Source organism: Helicoverpa armigera, chromosome 8 (genome assembly GCF_030705265.1).
Source record: "Helicoverpa armigera isolate CAAS_96S chromosome 8, ASM3070526v1, whole genome shotgun sequence".
NCBI lineage: Eukaryota > Metazoa > Arthropoda > Insecta > Lepidoptera > Noctuidae > Helicoverpa > Helicoverpa armigera.
Window position 1 is genome coordinate 424,240 of NC_087127.1, and position 21,241 is coordinate 445,480.

A 21,241-nucleotide genomic window follows, 5' to 3' on the forward strand; every position below is an offset into this window, starting at 1 on the left:
TAAACATTACATAAATTATCACCACCGTACATACACATGTTGTTTATACTTCTATACTAATATAAAAAGAATATATTTTTTGTTTGTATGTACCTGTAAAGGCTCTGAAACTGCTGAACTGATCTGAAATATTATTTCACTGTTGGAAAGATACACAATCCCCAATAATAAAACCCGGATAAAACATTGCTTATGTTACAGCAATGTTTTATCCGGGTACGGGAAGTAGTTTCCCTGGGGGGCAGGTGAAGCCCCAGGGAACCCGCTAATGTATTTTATATTTAGATAAACATAACTTTTCAGTCTTAACAGTATTTATAATTTAAACGCTAAATACATAAAAGACATATACAAAAAAAATGTTTTGAGAGAAATATACTATTCAAGGGTTATTTTATTGCCCAATGTTTTTCCAAAGACTTGTTAACAATACTTTACCACGTTATAACACAAATAACCTTGCGAAAATGTATTTACATTTAATGAAATACACGGTACCTACTTACACAGACTACATCAGATTATGTTCAGTAGTAAAGATGTTTCACTTGAAGGTAATTAAAGTTCAGGTTTGAAAGCAAAACAACTACGGCTACGTCTTGTTATCTTACTAATATTATGTTTTAATTGGGTGTGATATACAACAGAGTGGCATAGTTTACTTGTGTGATGTGGACATACAACAACAACAAGGTAAACTTCTCAATAACAAACACTAAGTACGTACAATAAAGAATACCTTCTCGCCACTACAACAGTAAAATATGATACAAAAATACGTAAAACAGGCCTATTACAACAACTAATACGTACCTTGCTTACACCAGCTGGGGTTCCAAACACTTGAACTTTTTAAATGTCCTCAAAACACACAATCTTACAGTTTTACATACTCATATGTACAATTTTAACGTCACAATGGACACAAATAACAATATTTTAATGACGAATTCATACCGAAAGTTATAAAGTTCACATTTATTAGAGCTTCAAAACAAGCCAAAAATTTGTGTTTTGACCAGATTTTGACGTAATACTTACGTCGAATGATCAGTGCGTTCGCATTTTCTTTATGTCACTTACTGGTAGTAAGCACATTTTCATTTTTTTGATTGGCTAGTTAGAATCTTACTAGAATAGTGATATTTATGACCAATCAGAAATCAGTGTGAATTGACATTTTCTACTTTCTAGAGATGTTTCTAGGGGTCCTTATTTAAAACCGGTGATGTTTTTAATGCGTATCATGTATTGATTGAGCAAATTCAGTAAAATAGAGTACCTTTAAGTTCACAACTCAAATAAACAAATTAACAAACTCAACAAACGCAGTGTTATGTATTAACGAAATGGTTTGTTTTAAATACCAAAATAAATTAAATCTTGGTTATTCTTTCACTACAATCAACGATTATATAGTTGACAAAGTATAAATAAACAATCCAATGAGCGGTTAAAGCAAATAAAAACCTATAGTTTTTTTATGGATTTTAATTGGATGCTATTTGAATAATATTTATTACTATTTACAGTCCTTAAATAAAAAAATCTCTTTTATTCACAATAAAACCGGTTCATTTCCCGTATTTGGTTTGTCAGCGTAAAAAATAGTGATGTGGCACACCCGGACATGAAACCGAAACTGTCAATGTCAAATCATCAATACAATACTGTTCCATCTGTCAAAACCAACAAACTGTTTTTGTTGATTGATTTTGTCGTCATTGTGAGTCATTCCAAGAAAAATCTACAAGTTTCTTTTTATATTAATTGAGTGCTACTGCTGACAAAATGTTCTCCTCAATCTTTGGTAAGCGGAGATCTTCTCCCGTGGAAGTAGAAGTGGAAGAAGAGACACCTCCGATTCCTGGAGCCAGACCCGACGATGGATTCGTTGTGGTAGATCCAAGTTCACCTCGAAACAGTTTGTACCCAAACGTGAGTGGAGGTGGAGCCCCGGTACCATATCCGCAGAGGCCTGCTCCGGCAGCGCCGTCGCCGAGGAAAGCGCTGATAGATCCCACGTTCCATTATCTGCAAGGAGTTCCATTCGCAATGTCCAAAACACTTCAGATGGCCTCGAACAAAGACGTATTCGCTACAGAACTGGCAGATCTTCTTGCATTCCTAACAAATAAAGTCAGTGTGAGCAGCTACGATTACGACTTCAGTGTGGAGAAGAGTGTGCTGAAGGAATGCTAATTTGGTGATATGGGCTGTGACTGCTGAAATGACCAGTTGTATATTTACAGGGTTCTAGGTCAAGCAGTCATATTGAGATTGAGGAATTTATGTGCATGGAGAATCAATAAAAAAAAATAAGTCCTAAAATATTATTTAGGTTGTCTGTAGCTTAGATCTTTTTATATTATTTTGTATTACCCAGTTTCACTACAATAAGATAATTAGACACTGGTACAGTTCTTCATCAATAAACTTTTTGTTATATTTTTACTGTTGTGAAGACACCAGCTATCTATGGGCAAGAAAGATTACTTGACCTAAGCAGCTACACAATCCATATACAGAAGTAGTGAAACAAAAACTCATTTTACATTAAATAAATGAGGAACAGTAGAGCAGCTTACTTTAACCTGTTGAAAATTGCTATAAATTTGTGTTTTCAAGGTAGGGATTTTCAATCAAATATCATCTGCTTATTCCCAACTTCTTCAACGCTTCAAGCCTCATGCTAGGGATGAATTAGGGAAGATAATGTTAGATAATCATTTATTTTTATTGGATATATAGTGATAACTATAATGACGAGGAATACACGTGGGAAGAACAGTTAAAACAATTTTGTTGATAATGTAGATTATGTATATAATTTGTCAACTATGAAACTATAATAATTCAAGAAATATGTAGAATACATACACACATAAACAGTGGAAGACCTACAAAATCTACATTATATTATTTGAAATGTCATATATGTACTATAAGAAATACTTCTGAAGTTGTAAATAAAAACATATAAAGACCAAATAAAAAATATTTTATTTTAATCCACTCAAAAACATCTAGTTGCAAAGATAACAATACTTTCTTGCTACATATTATCAAACCTCTTTGACTTCTAGTTTGATAAAACAAAATAAGACATAATTTAGATTTATGTAAATAAAATAATATTAATACTTGACAAATGTACCACAGGTGCTTTTACAGAGCAGAAATAAAGTAATTGAGGGTATAGAATAACAGAAGAAAAGCTTATCAATACATAAAGATCAACATTACACTATTTCTAATAACTGGTAAGATGATCTGATTGAATACATGTGAAGCATCGCACACATCACAGACCATGACTCAACACCTCCAAACAGCCAGCACCAACATTACAATCACACATGGTCCACAGAAGAGTCCACAATAGAAGATAATTATAATAATATTTACTTATAAAACACTAGTCTATATAATTGCCGCCAAACCCACTATTAACGCTACTATTATCAGGAATGGTATCCAAGTCTTCAGGAATGCACCAAAACTGAAAAATAAGAGTGAAACATATTAAAAAAATATTTTTAATAAAGGTGTATGATTTATCATTTCATACATTAGTGGCACAATTACCTGACATATTTGGAGTATGGAATCATATAGAAAGCAAGTTTGACCATGTTCCAGTTCTTACAGCCGCCATAATTCATGATGTTGAGAGCAGTTGCTACATGCGAGTGACAGTTGTCGTAGAACAATATATGCTGCAATTATAACATAATCAATAATTAGTTTAACTTTATAGTTATAAGAAAATAAGTATAAAGTATAATTTGGAATGTCCTGTACCATTCTTTTTTTATAAATCTCAGAAGCTTCAGCAACAGCAGCATCCCATCCAGCCTGACCATTATTAGCCTTCTGAGGAGACAACTGCCAATACTTTGTGGGATTCCCGAACGCCATCAAATCTTCAGACACAAAGTAAGGGCCAGCAAAGTCCCTGATAACTCCTGAAGATGTACAAATGCCCATGTGTCCAAGGAAGGGGAAAATCCATCTGAAAACAGTTTTCCTTATTATTCTTTACTGTAATTACACATAAACAAGTTGTTATTGTGCTCAGTTATAGGTAAAGGGAAAAGTGGCTTCAAAATTAATAGTGTTACTAATTGTTTTTTTTAATTGCAATGTAACATGCTAATCATAGGTCATGTCATAAAGTAACTCTCTCAGTATGATGTACTTTGACTGCAGAACAGGGAAATGCTTTGGAAATGGCAGAAAATCCTAGAGATAGCATGCAGTCTTTTTGGAGCATTCCATTTTAAAAACTATAACTTTAACCCATAAATAATTGCATTTACTAATGATTCGACTGACCGGTTTATGAATATTTATCAAGGACATTTTTAAAATAGCAAATAAGTTCCTGCAATGCTGAGAAATTAATCCGAACAGCAGCATGGTTTTGATCTCGTTTTAACTACCAACATTTTGTTAATTTTGTGAAAAAAGCTACTTAAATTAAATAAAACATGTTTACTGTAATCGTTTGGTGTTTTGATTAATACCTGTGTACTTATGTACTTCTCCGCGTGAGAGGAGGCCTGTGCCCAGCAGTGGGACGATAAAAAGGCTGTAACTGTAACTGTAACTTATGTACTACATTTTTGAGGTACCTATTGAATGTACCTAAGGTAAAATTGGAATCTGAATGGTACTTAAAGGATATAGATAGCTGAGAAGACTCACGTTAGCACAGGAATAGGTGTCCAAACAATACAGTAAGGATATCGGCAGCGATCGTGGTCTATGGGATCCATGAGCACGGCTTCCTCGGGATCTGAGAAGTCAACAATATTGCTGGGGCTGCGGTCACCTGACATCGTTTCACTTGTCATGGAATTTAAATTACAAGTGCATCCATATCCGAGCTAAGAATTATATTTCAAATGTAATGAAGGAATACGAACGAAAGTCAATAAATAAATACTGACATTTAAGTTGACGTTTCGTTGTAAGCGCGTTTCAAGTCAAGTAGCGAAACTGCTTCTGCATATCTGCTTCTTGGTTCTTACTATAGGGTAAAAACAAGCACTATTCTATTTCACATTTGAAATCCATCCAACCATATTGCAAAAATGATTTTACAGCCTTTTTTTAATCAAATGACGTTAAAAAATCAACTAATATGTCGAAATTATTTCGATTTTTCTCCTCTCTTAAATGATAATGGCTGACACTTGTTTGACAGCAGCCATTGTTGTTGATGTGACGATGTTTGGCGCTATTATTTTATTTACGTGATTAAATTATCTTTTATATTTTTGAATGGTAGTATAAAGTGATCTCACAGCAGCCAAAATGCCGGCGTTTCTCAAATTTATTGATATGGAAAACTTCAAGTCCTATCGTGGACACCATCGTATAGGCCCTCTGAAATCCTTCACGGCTGTGGTAGGCCCCAACGGATCGGGTACGCTATTCTCAGTATTCTCTTTTTGAATTTCCTATTTTATTAACCTTTATTTGAAACTTATTTAAATCGAGTATACTTAAGTCCTAATCACTTGCGTTTCCATATAATTGAATCTTACTCTTGATTTTGCAAACCTGCATCGGTTGCTCCTCTGTAAGCTTTACAAAGCATGAGTCTATATTTCAGGCAAGTCCAACTTCATGGACGCCGTGAGTTTTGTGATGGGTGAAAAGACATCCTTGCTCCGAGTCAAGCGTCTGAGTGACCTGATACATGGAGCATCCATCAACAAGCCTGTGTCTAGGAGGTAACAATAACTACATATAACATTAGATTTGAGGATTATCAAATAGATAGAGAAAAGTATGCCAAAGAACTGAGTCTTTATTTACAGGTTTGTTTATTTCATTACTTACCCGACTACATTTTTATGTGGCTTCTGTGTATAAGTAACTTCGGTAAGTTGTAGGAAATTACTTTAAGCAAATTATGTAGGGGTTTTAAATTTGCAAATTCATTGTAATTTAATAACATAACTATGTAAGTGAGTAAAGTTTGTAGGTGTAAAGGTAGCCTAAGGATTACATGTCTTAAACTTATTGGTTTTTGTATGAGGTTTATAAACTTATGTCTTAATTTTAGTGCATCAGTGACAGCCACATTTATTCTTGAAGACATGACTGAAAAGCAATTCCAGAGATCAGTCATTGGCCAGTCTTCTGAACATAAGATTGATGGACAGGTATGCATTTTACTACAATAAGTGAACTTTGTTAAGTATAGAAAACTATATGGCTTTTTTATTAATTTGGGGTATCAACATCTTTTGGCAGAAACTATATTTAATTAACTCTAATTATCAGATAATTACTACACATCTTTTATGTGTCACTAGATGCTTTGTATGGTTAAGTTGTGACAAACCTAATTTAAAACTTAAACGTAACAAAACTTCTTGCCCCATTCCCAATTTTATTTAGTATTGGTGCAATATGTTTTTCGCTTCCACATCATATTAATTTAAAAAATGTATCTCAGTCTGTACCCACATCGCATTACCTGAGTGAGCTTGAAAAGCTGGGCATCAATGTGAAAGCCAAGAACTTCTTGGTGTTCCAAGGAGCTGTGGAGAGCATCGCCATGAAGAACCCCAAGGAAAGGACTGCACTCTTTGAGGAGATCAGTGGGTTAGTATTCTTTATGATTTTCAAAGAATTTATTCATTTGTTAACTTTGTATTTCTAACTGTTGCCTTGAATTACAAAAAAATCAACTTGGTTAACCATAACTTAAGATACCACTAACTTAGCCACACAACTAGGGAGAAGTGAGTGGGGCCATTTTTGGCAGTTCGCCCTGTATTTTGTCATGAAAAAGTGTTTGTTCAATCAACCTTATTTCTGGAAACACTGGCTTTGACTTTAACCAACTTAAAAATATAAGCCCCCTTATCGTTATATAATAATATAACTAATAGCATTACCATCATTTAATCTGTACCACTTAGTAACTTGTTGACTCTAATCATGTTGTCTTCAGGTCAGGAGTTCTGAAAGAGCAGTATGAACACTGCCGCGCAGAAGTTAACCGCGCCGACGAAGAGGCGCAGTTCTCTTACCAGAAGAAGAAGGGAGTGGCTGCCGAGAGGAAAGAGGCCAAGTTCGAGAAGGAGGAGGCTGAGAAGTACACCAGGCTTAAAGAGGAATTGGTCTGTACCAAGTTATTTAACAGTTAAATATTACCTGCACTGTTATAATGTTCTTACAGTGGTAACTTATGCTGAAAACTTACTTTAGATAACACTTATCACTGAGAATGCAGTGTCATTTTGAAATTTATTTAGGAAAACATATAAGACATTTTATTTACTTATTTTAATATGAGGCAAACTTGCACACAAGTCATATAATGTTACAGACTAAGATAATTTTATAATTTTTTCAGTATAATCTAAACTATTCTTTTGGTCTTCTTTCTAACAGCAAGAACAAAAAATCGAGCTCCAACTGTACCACTTGTACCACAATGAGAAGGAGATCCAATCCATGGAGGAGGACCTTCAGCACAGGCAGTCGGAGCTGGCTAAAGTGGAGAAGAAGCGCCAGAAGCTGGAGGAAAGCTTGAAGGAGAAGAAGAAGGAAGCTGGTACAGTCCAGAGAGAGACTGCTAAGATTGAGCAAGAGATCAGGGAAGTGGTGAGTGACATATGATATTTTGGTAGTGCTACTTTTTATCTCTTGAAATAATCATATTAAATAAATAATCAAGAGAAAGATAAAAGTAGCACTATGTTATGTATGGGTAAATCATTTAATAACAGTAATGTTTGTCATTTCTTGAAGGTAGCAGGCTAAAGAAAAACATATGCCAGGTTTTCTGTACCTGAACCTGAAGTACATTACATTTTCCCATATTTTTCCATCAACAGGAAGCAGAAATCTCCAAAAAGCGTCCCACCTTCATAAAAGCTAAGGAGCGGGTCAGCCATACTCAGAAGAAGCTGGAGAGCGCTCTGAAGACCTTGGAGCAGGCTCGCAAGGCCCACGAGGCTCATCAAGCGGATATTCGCAAGCTGGAGGAGGAACTGCGTCAGGTGGAAGAAGAGAAGGCCACCTGGGAAAGGTCTGCGGTTGGTGCTGCTACTTCTGGAAGGGCTGATGTGCACTTAGAGGAGGCTCAGGTTAGTTTTTGATATGAAAACTTGCTAAAGCTTTGTATACCTTGAATCAAAGGTATTTTCACAGTTGCTAACTTTGGATTTACTGTTAATGTTGGGTTTTTAACACCAACCTTTATGTAATCAAAATGATACAATTATGTAACTCTACTTCTTACTTTTTCTTGAATATCAGAAAGAAGATATTACAAGTCAACCTTCAAGTGTTACCTTATAACTTAATGACTTCTCTCCTTACTGGGGAGTTTGTTGCACCAATTCTTCCCAGCTAAAACACATAGGAAAGTGGTGGGGATGGGCGTTTTGGGGGATGACTTCTATAAATTTTTGACATTCGAAAAGTGCCGTTTTGCAGCCAAGTTTGAATAAATGTTTTTGATCTAGATCCGCGAGTACGAAGAGCTGAAGATGGAGGCGTCTCGTCAGGCGGCGCGGTACCTGCAGGAGCTGGACTCCGTCAACCGAGAACAGAAGGCCGACCAGGACCGACTCGACAACGAGCTGCGCCGCAAGGGGGAGATCGAGAACAAGCATCGACAAAAGGTAACCAAACACAAAGTCTATTTTTAAATTTCTAATAGGTCTTTCAAAGCTCTTTCGTAACGTCAAACTAGCTGCACGGTTCCAAAGAGTTGGCGTGATGGAGAAGCACCGGCAAGAAACTCCAGTCTGTCAATGGACAAATAAACCTTTGCAGGCTTTTACGAAACGTCACGCTAGTTGCAGGGTCCCATGAAGTGAAAATGTATGTCATGACGAATTTTTTTGTGCCTTGGAAATATTGTTAAGTCGTGAGTTCCAGTTGCCTTTCGTTTTTTTGTTGCCGTCACCCGTTTATGAAAATCTGGTTAAATTCACGAGTCAAAAAACAAGGAAGATCTTTGCTAAGAAGTTAAATGAATGAGTTGTATAGTAATGTAATGTTTCCTCACCCACTAGGGTCATGAAAGAAACGAGGCAATGAAGCGCGTGGACAAGCTGAACGAGCACATCAAGAGCTCCGAGCAAGCGCTGGAGGAGCAGAGGCGCCTCCGAGCTGAACTGCAGGTACGATTACTGCATATTCAACTTTTCCATTGTATTTTCCTGGCAAGATCTTAAACTTTACGTGCTAATGAAGTCCCTCTATTAACGTACGTTAATGTAATGTATCAACCAAATGAATAATGAAACTTATTTAATCTTTAGTTAATTCATAAAGAAAAAGAACAGAAAGTAAGTGTAATTTTTTTTAGATGAAAACATAGAGCGAGCGTTTAGTTTACTAACTAGCCGTTTCGCTCGCGTCCCGTGAACACTACTTACTTCCCGCAGCCGAATAAAATATTGCCCAGTATGTTACCTGGGGATAGGATATAGCATGAAAAGCGAGAAAAAATCATCAAATTAGTTCAGAACTTGCGTGTAGTGCACTGCAAAAAGTACAAACACACAACCTTGTTGTTTATACTTTCTATATATTTGGCGGAGATGGTCAATAGTACGGACACTAAACGTCACGCAAGCGCGCCATCTGGTGGCGTTTCCGGTGAAACAACATTTTGGCGCGCTTGGCAGAGTCGTGGTGGTCAGCGTGGCGTCAACGGAGCTCAGTCTTCGTTGAGTCGTCGTGTTGCTCACATCTCGAAACTGCCCTACGTCACGTCTAGTGTACCTAGTGTTATTGCCTAGTGTTGTAGTACCGATGTAGTTCCATATTGTAAAGTGTAAAGGTTATTGTAACCTAACAGACAGACATGTGTTGCTGGGGAGTTTGTTCCGCCACTTCTTCTTCCCAGCCAACACATAGGAAGTGGCGAAGGGCGGGCGTTTTGGGGGCTGTCTTTTGTTCTGACTAATTTGAATAAACGTTTTTGAGTTTAGAACTCTTTTTGAGTTATCTCTCTTTGCGATTACCCTAGCTGGTGTCGGACAATAGTGCCATCCTGATGTTTCGCCCATCCGAAATATTTATGTACTTACAAAACGGTCACGGGCCGCGGGTTGCCGACCACTGGATTAGAGCTATCATTTTTAACATCGGATTTCCACACATAATCTTACTTTTTATTGGGTACAGTTCCCTTCAAGAACCTAATAAAATAAATATAGCGGTTTCGCAGCTTCTTGAGGGAACTGCTAGCGAGCAGAAGATTTGTTATATGTTTTTGTTGTTTTTTCTTTCAATTTGGTTTCTTCAACATTAGGTTGTTATTTCAATATCTATGTGACGTGTAACATGTGTCTGGTGTCAGGCGGACGTGGGCGAGTGCCGCGGGCGGGCGGCGGAGCTGCAGGCGCAGCTGGAGGAGGTGGCGGCGGCGCTGGGCGACGCGCGCGTGGACAAGCACGAGGAGGCGCGGCGCCGCAAGAAGCAGGAGATCGTCGAGAGCTTCAAGCGAGACATTCCGGGCGTGGTCAGAACTCAAACACCATTTTTTCCTTGTTCATTGAGTCAATAAAGTCCAAATTTCTCCTCGAAGAAACCGATGGAAACCTTTAAATTTTACGTTTGTACCTGCACATATGTATAATTCTCTCTCTGGCAAGTAAATTCCAAGCACAATTATGCGTATGTGGCCATACCGTTCGTTATCCCCGCCATCCGTTGTCACGTCGACAAAAAGTGGTGAGAACTATACTTGAGATTTTTCGCAGAGTTCAAACCGCTGTTCTAATGAGGAGCATGTGTTCGGCTAATGATAGTTTGGATATCGTAATAATTGAATATCAAACTCAGCCTTACACTTACACACACATACTACACACAGAAATAATTAAATCGTAAATTATTAACATAAAGTAATTTTTTTGCAGTATGACCGCATGATCAACATGTGCCAGCCGACGCACAAGCGGTACAACGTGGCCATCACCAAGGTGCTCGGCAAGTACATGGAGGCCATCGTCGTCGACACCGAGAAGACGGCCAGGCGCTGTATACAGGTAACACAATATATGTATACTGGAGAAACAAGCATATGAGAGAGTTCATAAGGGAATTGCATAAGTAATATAGAAGATGAGAAGGAAGAACTTACGTAAGAGAGTACATCGGGAAACTACATGAGTAGCATATAAGAGAGTATAATAGAAAATGTAATCGTTACCGTGCTTGGCCGATTTTTTTACCAACCTCCCAAAAAGTTATTAGTTCGAATGTTTTTGCATTTTTTTTAATGTTTGTGTATAGGTACTAAAAGAGAGGATGTTGGAGCCGGAAACGTTTCTACCTCTGGATTACATTCAGGCCAAACCACTGCGCGAGCGACTGAGGTGAGTTGTTTGTTTTTTTTTGAAAATTATTCATCCATTAAATAGTGGGGAAATAAGGTTATCACGTGCGAAACCGGGGCGGGTCTCTAGTGTATAAATAAAACACTTCTGCGCATGCGTTAGGCATCTAATGGCTTTAGAAATGCAAAGTTGGTTGACGTTATATGATTACCTGAGATATTGAGGATGCTGCGGGTTCGTCCGAAAGAGTTACCGCGGCCCTGGTACATAAAAGGCCTACGACGGAACACGACGGTTTTTAGTCAGTAAGAGTCTGACACTCCCTCGCCGCTGCTAACCCACAGCGGTTATTTGATGATTTTTGAGGCAGTTAAAAAAAAGATAATGACGATACTGTTTCTTCCAGAGACATAAAGGAGCCTAAAAACGTGAAGCTGCTTTTCGACGTGTTGCGCTACGAGCCGCCCGCCATCCACCGCGCCGTGCTGTTCGTCACCAACAACGCGCTGGTCTGCGAGACGCCCGAGGACGCCTCCCGCGTGGCATACGACCTCGACCGCAGCAAGAACAGCCGATACGATGTAAGTTTTAAGCACCAGGTAACTTTTCTAAGTTTATAAGTACTTTCTAAGTATATCTTGGACACCAATGACTATGTTTCGGATTGCACGTTAAACTGTAAGTCCCGATTGTCATTGCACATCATTGGCAGATTTTACGGGTAGTCAGAAAAGGCTCGTTAGATGACATGATGTAGCCTTCCTCGTGGGAACTTCTGCACAAACCCAGATAAAAGTAGCCTATAGGCTTCCTCGATGAAAGTGCTATCATGGAATGGGGGGAGTAGCATGGAAAATAATCGGAAAGCAAATTAGTGAACTCTTTTTCAACATGCTAGCAGAAGTTACAAAATCCGACTATTTTACTAACATGTGTTATTATAATTTGTCCATAGGCGTTGGCGTTGGACGGCACATTCTACCAGAAGTCTGGTATTATCTCCGGAGGTTCACTTGACTTGGCGCGCAAAGCTAAGCGCTGGGACGAAAAGCACCTTTCGCAACTAAAGTCTAAGAAGGTAAGGTATCTCCGTACTTTGAAAGCCAATAATAAGGTTAGGTGAGTAGAACAAGGGACTGATTCAGAAGGCAGTACTCCACGATACGACGCGTATTGTAAGAAAGTTTCTGTCTCTGGAGTGCTAATATTGGACCCTGTGCCCGATATTTCCGTGCCACCTGTTTTTTTTTTCTTTTTAAAAGTTTTGTTCACTATGAAAAATCTGTTATTAAATAAACAAAGCCAATAATAATGGTATCTGTACAGTCAATGCAATCAATTGATTTCAGGAAAAACTAACAGAGGAGCTGCGTGAGTCTATGAAGAAGTCGCGCAAGGAGTCTGAGCTGACCACTGTGGACTCGCAGATACGAGGTCTCGAGTCCCGACTCAAGTACGCCATCACTGACAGAGATACCACGGTAATTAATCATTAATCAGAAATATAAATAATATGGATTGAGGAAAACATTTTTATAATTTGTGTTTTTTATTTGCAGTTGAAACAAATAAAAGCATTGGATGCTGAACTTGCAGAGTTCGAAATGAGAATTGAAATGTTTGGTGTAAGTATAAGACATGACAGGTATTTTTAGACTTTTGTAGAATTATTGACCTGTGTGGGTTCTTCTTCTTGTGTCTTTCAAAATAATAAAAAAAAATCTAATAGTTTGTTAACTTCAATATTAACAGTAAACATTCACCCGCATTTGCATGGATCGTGAATAAAAATAACGAATTTGCCAAGCAATCAATTGCTTCTAAGCAATCTTTTACTTCAAAGTTTGAAGTATTATTTTTTTGGTATACCTAGGGGTTTATGTAGTATTGTGGCAAGTGTTATATATGTCGTGGTTGTGTACAGCCGCAAGTGGAGGACATCGAGCGCACGATCCACGCGCGGGACCTGAAGATCCAGGAGATCAAGGAGAACATGAACAACGTCGAGGACGTCGTCTTCCGCGGCTTCTGTCGAGACATCGGTGTCGCTAATATACGGTATATACTAATATTCATCATTTATTTGCGTTTCACAAGTTTGTCAAGGTGTCACAATAAGTTTACAGCTATGTACAATTGGGTGGATGACTAGGTCAAAAATAAATTACGTTGTCATATTCATTTAGTGAAGCATCTAAAAATAATGTCACTTCCATTTATCGTTTTGATGGAATAATTGATTAAATTTTTTTATTGATAATATAAGCTAAATAAGAATCCAGTTTGATGTGAAAAATCTGTGACGTCATATGTTGCGCTTTCATACATATTGCAAAGAAAGTGACAGTTTTTGACAGTTAAATAAAAGTAATGAATTTGACTCGTTGGAAACTACCGTATTGTGGACCATGTCAAGGCATAGCAAAATTGGGCATTTAATGCCAGTACATTATAAAAATACGTATTGTTGAAAGTGTTTGTTTCTTTGAACGCTTTTCCAATTGTCTTGTGCATTAAATAAAAAAGATATATCCGTGACAACAACTACGAAGTTGCGTGTATATGGCGCCGCTTATCTATAACTCTTTCTCAGAAGATAATTGGTTTAATTGTCCTATGATAAATTCTGTAGGTCTCTACGAACATGGTTAATAGATGAAAGCTTCTTCTTGTAGAAGAATTTATATTAAAGATTATATAATATATGATAGTAAATTAAAATTAAAAACTTTGATATATATGTAAGTGCGCGCATTAAGGCGCGTACGCACGTACGAACACGAACATAGCGAACACAAACACCAGACCCGAACATTTGGTTCGTACGTATGGACGGCATATTCGAACACGAACGCAAACATAGTTCGAGTCGAGTTCGCGAACAACAGTCGTGAACTCTATCTTAGTAGCCATGACGGCGCCGTTGGAAGTGGTCGATTGTGAAGTTATTAAAGCGCTTCGAACACCGTCCATACAGAACACACTACAAGGATCGCCGCGAACATGTTTGACGAACAGAGTGTTCGATGTTCGATAGTGGTACGCACGTGCGAACTAAGTTGTTGCATATCATGTAACGCAACAAATTTGTTCGTACGTGCGTACGCGGCTTTACGCGACTAGCGGCCATGTTCGGCCGCGCGAACCGGCACAACCGCGACACACGCGCGAGCTGGCCGCCTAATGCGCACCAATATGTGGTGTATGTGTTATGGACCATGTGATTAATTCGGGCATTATTTATAATGCCCGAGCATTATGCATAATGTCTAGCTTTATCGGGCCAAGTGATTAATAACTATCTTAACTTCATTATTTATCACATTGTACGGGCATTATTATATTGCTACATGATAATTGGGCAATTTGATAATAAAGCTATATTTTATGCGGTGCGAGGGTGGCAGATGTTCTCAAAATCAAAAAATGAAATGTCACATTAGTTGCACATTAGTTCTAATAAATAAATCCTGTTACTTGCTACATATTTTATGATTATTGTTTTAAATTATATGTTCTATTTTAATGGGAAATTATAAGTCTAGCCACAAAATTATTAATTGGACAATTGTCATCTAATTTACTAACTCGGCCTCGTTTTTCTTGATCTCATTTTTCTTGGCTCGTTTTTTTTATGGTAGAATTTAATTTGGATTCAAAACATTGTATTAAAAACTGAACTTAGTGACGAAAACGAATCGCTGCAAAACCGACTCCACGTAGTCTTGTCTGCCCTACCCCTAGAGTGCAATTCAAAACCGCGTAGGCGCGGAGGGGCGAGGCGGCCTGCGAGCTGAGGCGCAGGTAGTTGAAGCGCTCGCCGCCGCGGCTGAGGCTGGCCGGCTGAGCCGGCCAGCAAGCCGAAGCTGCGGTGGTGAGCGTGAAAACCATCTGCGACGATAAGCTCGCATGGGACCGCCGGAGCCCCGCAGCGCCGGAGCCGTGACAGAAGCGATGCTTGCTGCATATTGCATGCTTACTTCCATGCTGGGTCAATTAATATGGGATGTGTTATGTTAAAAAAAATGAAATTAAATATGTTTGTATTACTTTGCTCAAAAGGTCACGGGCAATATGCATAGTGCCCGGTCAATTTGATTATTTGAATAATTATTATCAAATTGCACTCTCATATTGGGCATTTTTCATAATGACCGGGCATTATGTATACTGCCCAATTTATCACTTGGTCCATAACATATGCACCATAAGATAACCTTTAGTATATTGTTTCTGCACTATGAGATATCCTCTAATACGTCGTGTATGTTGCTGCAGACAGTACGAGGAGCGCGAGCTGCGCGCGCAGCAGGAGCGCGCCAAGCGGCGCATGGAGTTCGACGCGCACATCGACCGCATCACCTCCAACCTGGAGTTCGAGCGATCGCGCGACACGCAGAGTGAGTCATATTACGTATTTATTTAGTACATAAAGCTACTGTTGTAGTGTGGCTTTGAGAAGCGAATCAGGCCTGGGGCGCCAGGTTACTCTGCAGGGCAGTAAGGACAGTCAGTCTGGGTGCAAATCAGACTTTTTTTTTTGATAAATTTCAATGCCCTTAAAGCGCCTGCTATTATCTAAACGCTACTTCAGAGTTGAACTACAGTTACCAAATTAATGTCAATAGGTACATTAGTAGTGCTTCCTTCCATATTATTAACGTTTTCTTCCTTGCTTTATGTCTGCACAAATCCACCTCAGTAGATGAATACAACTACTAACAGCCCTGATTTCTAGATACCTCTTGAGCATCATAAACGTCGTAAACGCACTTGAAATTTACCGGAACCTAGAAAAAATTATAATGTAGTTATTTAGTTTTTTTTAATAGTAATATAACCTGTCTCCCCTTCCTCAGAGAACGTGACGCGCTGGGAGCGGTGCGTGCAGGACGCGGAGGACGAGCTGGAGGGCGGGCGCCAGGCCGAGGCCAAGCAGCGCCAAGACATCGACGCCGACCTGCGCCGCGCTGACGCGCTCAAGGCCGACCGCGCCGCCGCCCGCGCCAGGCAGGAGCAGGCCGACGAACTTGTTAATAAGGTCGGGAGCTATATTTCTATATCGAAAATTTGTTCAGACGTAGGCCGACAATACACGGACCGCTTGAAGTAGTCGGGGGCAACAGCTTCAAACTGCCGACCGCCCAAATCAGTTGCAATTTATTGTTCGAGCAATGCGTGTATGTCCGGCTATAGAGCAGTCCGCTGTGCAGTCGACAGCTTGAAGCTGTCGCCCCTGATTGCTTCAAGCAGTCCGTGTATAAATAAGTTAGCGTATCTTTTGAGCAGTATATTGTACTGTATACGTTACAGGCGACAAGAAAACATTCCGTGATTGCGCATCATTTATATTTTCTCCGTATTATTAGTTTTCATTTAAATAAGATTCATTATTGTGTATTGAACAAAGAGGGTCCGAATTTGATGAAACTGGGCAATAAGTGATTGACAACGTATAACAGGCGCGCAAGGACCTGACGAGCATTCAGAAGGAGATCCAGACGGTGCAGAAGCAGATCGCCAGCATCGAGTCCCGCATCGAGAGCAAGCGCAGCGACCGACACAACATACTGCGACAGTGCAAGGTACCATATTCATTGTGATTTGCGCACACGCATACACGCACCTCGCTAGCACGCAGGGCCGCGCGCCATGCGCTCCGGCGCCGCCCACAGAGGGGGCCCCTCTAAAACCGACACTCACAGTGAACACGACGCTTTATTTACTCAATTATTTTAGAATAAGATGTACACAGAAATATTAATTTAGTTAGACCTTTGTCAAACTGAACCAAAATTTATCATTTTCAAATCGAGCAATGTCTCAATTTATCTAAAAAATAATAAATTCTTGTACAACTTATATGTACGTGAAAATGTCTACAATATTGCCATAATATAAAATAATTGTCTCATATTAGCTCTAAAAACAATGCACATGTATTTGTTTCCAGATCGACGACATAATAATTCCTCTGCTAGAGGGTAACTTGGAAGACACGGCGGAGGGCGAGTCCGAACAGTCCTCTATGTCCACCACACAGCAGTACAGAAAGGACTCCAGGTAACTAACTAATATTCACATCAAATTACGTTACAGCCTTTTTATCGTCCCACTATCGTCCCACTGCTGGGCTGCGGCCTCCTCTCACACGGAGAAGGATTGAGCGTTAATCACCACTTTGCTCAATTCGGGTCGGTGATTTCAAACTAAATAATAATGTTGAATTTCCCAGGATCCGGGTGGACTACAGCTCGCTGTCAGAAAACCTGAAGGAGTTAGAGGAGCCAGATGAGATCAAGCGCAAGGCGGACAAGCTACAGAAGCATATCAACTCACTACAGAACACTGTGGACAAGATACAGGCTCCTAACATGAGGGTACGATCATAATCCTTTCATTTATATGAACAGAATTACATCTCATATATATTGGTAGCATTTACTTGGAAGTTAAAAGAATTTGTCACCTCGCTATTGTATTCGAAACAATTTTGTATGTTTAAGATCTTTTTATGTAAAAAAATACTTATTGCAAATGTCCAAATAATTGAGATTCGTAATCGTGTCCGGGATAAAATATGACAGTAGTATTTACTATCGGTTATACACTGCTTATTATTTCGGTCCACAAACAGTATTTTTGAAATTGCAAAAATATTTTTTCCTCAGGCAATGCAAAAACTGAACGAGGTGCGTGAGAAGGTGAACGCGACGAATGAAGCGTTCGTCGCCGCCAGGAAGCGAGCTCACAAAGCTAAGCTAGCTTTCGAAAAGGTAACAACGTTTATATTTAATATCTGTATGTAGTATTGAATTTACGCGTATTTATTTCATGGTACATTGTTTCAGGTGAAGAAAGAGCGCCACGACAAGTTCATAGAGTGTTTCGAACACGTGGCTAACGAAATAGACGCTATCTACAAGGTAAGCATACACTTATGCTTAAGATTCTGCTCAAACATCACGCAAGGACTACCGATTACTGCCCTCAGCATAATAAGAAGCAAGCCATTTGCACCTAAATAGAGAATTGTAACTGCATCGTTGGTGTAGCTGTCGCAAGCGCGGCTGCTCAGCACGAAGTCTCAGGTTTGATTTCCGAGTCGGGCCGAAATCGCTTTGTGGATTTTAGAAACTTTCACAAAGCAACCCGGAGTCTGGAAGTTGGTGATTGACACAATACACCCGTGCATCGGAGAGCACGATAATGTCGGTCCTGCTTGTGATCTCTCTCCGGTGGTGTCGGATTGCCGTCCCATCGCGCCTTGAGAGTGAAGGAATAGTGAGTGCACTTGTGTCTGCGAATGTTCATGTACCATAATTTGTCCTGCGCAGCCGGTTGATCTCCTTATATGAGAACAACTGCCGTGATCGAAATCGAACTTGGACGCAATTATAAGAGTTTAGTCTAAATGTATAATGTAACTGTCTCCGGTTTGCAGGCGCTGGCAATGAACCAGTCGGCGCAGGCGTTCCTGGGCCCCGAGAACCCGGAGGAGCCGTACCTGGACGGCATCAACTACAACTGCGTGGCGCCCGGCAAGCGCTTCCAGCCCATGTCCAACCTCTCCGGCGGGGAGAAGACCGTGGCCGCCCTGGCGCTGCTCTTCGCTATACACAGGTCTGTACATACATAGCTTGCAGCCCATGTCCAACCTCTCCGGCGGGGAGAAGACCGTGGCCGCCCTGGCGCTGCTCTTCGCTATACACAGGTCTGTACATACATAGCTTGCAGCCCATGTCCAACCTCTCCGGCGGGGAGAAGACCGTGGCCGCCCTGGCGCTGCTCTTCGCTATACACAGGTCTGTACATACATAGCTTGCAGCCCATGTCCAACCTCTCCGGCGGGGAGAAGACCGTGGCCGCCCTGGCGCTGCTCTTCGCTATACACAGGTCTGTACATACATAGCTTGCAGCCCATGTCCAACCTCTCCGGCGGGGAGAAGACCGTGGCCGCCCTGGCGCTGCTCTTCGCTATACACAGGTCTGTACATACATAGCTTGCAGCCCATGTCCAACCTCTCCGGCGGGGAGAAGACCGTGGCCGCCCTGGCGCTGCTCTTCGCTATACACAGGTCTGTACATACATAGCTTGCAGCCCATGTCCAACCTCTCCGGCGGGGAGAAGACCGTGGCCGCCCTGGCGCTGCTCTTCGCTATACACAGGTCTGTACATACATAGCTTGCAGCCCATTTCCAACCTCTCCGGCGGGGAGAATATCTAGGTATTGTCTCATTGCTCAACAAGAGAATTCCCATCAATGTATTATAACTATTCCCTTTACATGTTTTACCAATCATAGGTCAGCCACATGAACCATTTGTCCATCAGAACTCAGAGCGTGTGCAAAATTTCATTCTAATCGAAGACCGGAAAGTGGGTCAAATTAAGATTCCAAGATTTCCTTACATAGATTGTTACAAGGGAAGCTAATATAAGCGTGTTAAAAAGGCAAACTACAATATTTGATTGAACAACTGATTTCCCTGTTCCCTCAGCTACCAGCCAGCGCCGTTCTTCCTGCTGGACGAGATAGACGCGGCGCTGGACAACACCAACATCGGCAAGGTGGCGTCCTACATCCGCAGCAAGAAGGGCAGCCTGCAGACCATCGTCATCTCGCTCAAGGAGGAGTTCTATGGCTGCGCAGACGCTCTCGTCGGCATCTGCTCTGAGGTAAGCCTAATGTAGCTTAGTCAAGGCTTTTAATTTACTTATAGTGCACATTTCTAAAACATATGCTTAAGGCTTATGTACAACACTTGAAGTTTTATACTGGTACATCATCTACAATGTCCATTATGTACCGAGATACTTTCGTGAATGTCTATGCTAATATTTTAAAGCTGAAGAGTTTGTTTGTTTGAACGCGATAATCTCGGGAACTAATAGTCCGATTTGAAAAATTATTTCAGTGTTAAAAACAGCCCATGTATCGAGGAAGGCTATAGGCCACTTTTTATCCGGGTTCGTGCAGAGCGCTACGCGTGTGAAACCGCTAGTCTATAGTTATAATGTATTTGTTTGTTTCCAGCCGGCCGACTGCCTCGTGAGTGACGTAATGACTCTCAGCCTGGAGGACTACAGCGACTGAAGCTGACCACATTTATATTCACATATTTTTATATTACGACATTTTACTTCTTTTCCATTAATGACGTGTTATTGTGTTCACACGATAATTGTCTTTATAGATATAACATTAAGTGTTAAGTTGACATAGCAATTTTGTGTTTTATTTCTACCTAACTTTTTTTTTCTTAGCCCCTACTGTGCCACTGCTGGGCAAAGGCCCATTTTGCGTCCACACCTCTCGATCTTTTGAGTCCTCCCACCAATCACATTAACATCAATACCTAACATTATCCTATTCAATAGTGTAAGTCCGCCTTTACACTTGTAATATTTACTCACGTAAGAAGCTTATGTAATGAATATACGATTTTGCAAATGGACGTAGTTATGCAGAAACGTTCCAACCCACTGTAAGGTGAATTTGAGATATAAGCATTTACGCGTTTCAGTTGTATTCTTTTTTATTCTAACTAGTAAAGGTATATACTAGAGGTTTTATTGTTGAATTATATTGAGTTTAGATAACCATATGCTAAATTTTAGGCTGTTCAATCACAATAACTCGATTTCGGGTGACTTGTGGGTTGGAACGTTTCTGCATAACTACGTCCAAATGTAATACCCCTTCGCAAGTCGCTTTCAGTGTTTTTTTCTTCTTCTACTTCTTACAAGTTGCGGAAGTTAGCCCAGACATTTTTTTTTAAATTACGAAGTTTTATTCAGCAGAAGCTACAACCTTTAGCTCGTTATGCAAACACTAGTACATTATTAAAATTATCTACATGTTGATTCGCATCCTGGTCAAATTTTAGGAGGTTGACATAAAATACGT

At 40.0% G+C, this 21,241-nt stretch overlaps 3 protein-coding genes across 13 annotated transcripts in view; 1 reads left to right on the forward strand and 2 right to left on the reverse strand.

Moving 5' to 3' along the window:
• The window catches only part of LOC110383692 (histone deacetylase 4), a 75,054-nt gene extending 73,975 nt beyond the window's left edge, over positions 1-1,079 (reverse strand). For 5 of the 11 annotated variants that reach the window (XM_049838097.2, XM_049838094.2, XM_049838093.2 and 2 more), the window contains exon 1: positions 814-1,078. The gene's annotated coding sequence lies outside the window, so the exon portion shown is untranslated. Of the gene's footprint in view, positions 1-813 lie in introns of all 11 variants that reach the window. The other 6 variants (XM_049838095.2, XM_049838100.2, XM_049838096.2 and 3 more) reach the window with 2 other exon arrangements.
• Positions 1,080-2,984: 1,905 nt separating this feature from the next.
• Positions 2,985-4,988, reverse strand: LOC110383471 (transmembrane protein 222). The gene is made up of 4 exons (XM_021344265.3): positions 4,711-4,988; positions 3,805-4,015; positions 3,589-3,719; positions 2,985-3,502 (listed from the first exon to the last, which is right to left on the reverse strand). Exons 1-4 carry the CDS (start codon positions 4,857-4,859, stop codon positions 3,424-3,426), a joined length of 570 nt encoding a protein of 189 aa, XP_021199940.1. The 5' UTR covers positions 4,860-4,988; the 3' UTR covers positions 2,985-3,423.
• A 201-nt stretch (positions 4,989-5,189) lies between these two features.
• LOC110383011 (structural maintenance of chromosomes protein 1A) lies at positions 5,190-20,560 on the forward strand. Its single transcript, XM_064035732.1, has 27 exons — positions 5,190-5,434; positions 5,624-5,744; positions 6,080-6,179; positions 6,476-6,624; positions 6,977-7,145; positions 7,420-7,632; positions 7,866-8,117; positions 8,499-8,657; positions 9,054-9,161; positions 10,349-10,510; positions 10,911-11,039; positions 11,287-11,369; positions 11,737-11,911; positions 12,286-12,408; positions 12,680-12,811; positions 12,890-12,955; positions 13,255-13,388; positions 15,609-15,730; positions 16,190-16,371; positions 16,793-16,915; positions 17,284-17,393; positions 17,566-17,710; positions 18,002-18,106; positions 18,182-18,256; positions 18,775-18,953; positions 19,833-20,010; positions 20,369-20,560. Exons 1-27 carry the CDS (start codon positions 5,323-5,325, stop codon positions 20,426-20,428), a joined length of 3,666 nt encoding a protein of 1,221 aa, XP_063891802.1. The 5' UTR covers positions 5,190-5,322; the 3' UTR covers positions 20,429-20,560.
• The last annotated feature ends 681 nt before the right edge of the window (positions 20,561-21,241 follow it).

What these genes read in the sequence shown, in the direction of transcription:
- LOC110383011 (XM_064035732.1), top strand. Translation starts at nt 5,323, where the DNA reads ATGCCGGCGTTTCTCAAATTTATTGATATGGAAAACTTCAAGTCCTAT. An exon ending in GGTAGGCCCCAACGGATCGG is followed by an intron (nt 5,435 to 5,623) that starts GTACGCTATTCT and finishes TCTATATTTCAG; the next exon opens with GCAAGTCCAACTTCATGGAC. An exon ending in CTGCTCTTCGCTATACACAG is followed by an intron (nt 18,954 to 19,832) that starts GTCTGTACATAC and finishes CTGTTCCCTCAG; the next exon opens with CTACCAGCCAGCGCCGTTCT.
- LOC110383471 (XM_021344265.3), bottom strand. Translation starts at nt 4,859, where the DNA reads ATGACAAGTGAAACGATGTCAGGTGACCGCAGCCCCAGCAATATTGTT. An exon ending in ACACCTATTCCTGTGCTAAC is followed by an intron (nt 4,016 to 4,710) that starts GTGAGTCTTCTC and finishes AACTGTTTTCAG; the next exon opens with ATGGATTTTCCCCTTCCTTG. An exon ending in AGATTTATAAAAAAAGAATG is followed by an intron (nt 3,720 to 3,804) that starts GTACAGGACATT and finishes TTATAATTGCAG; the next exon opens with CATATATTGTTCTACGACAA.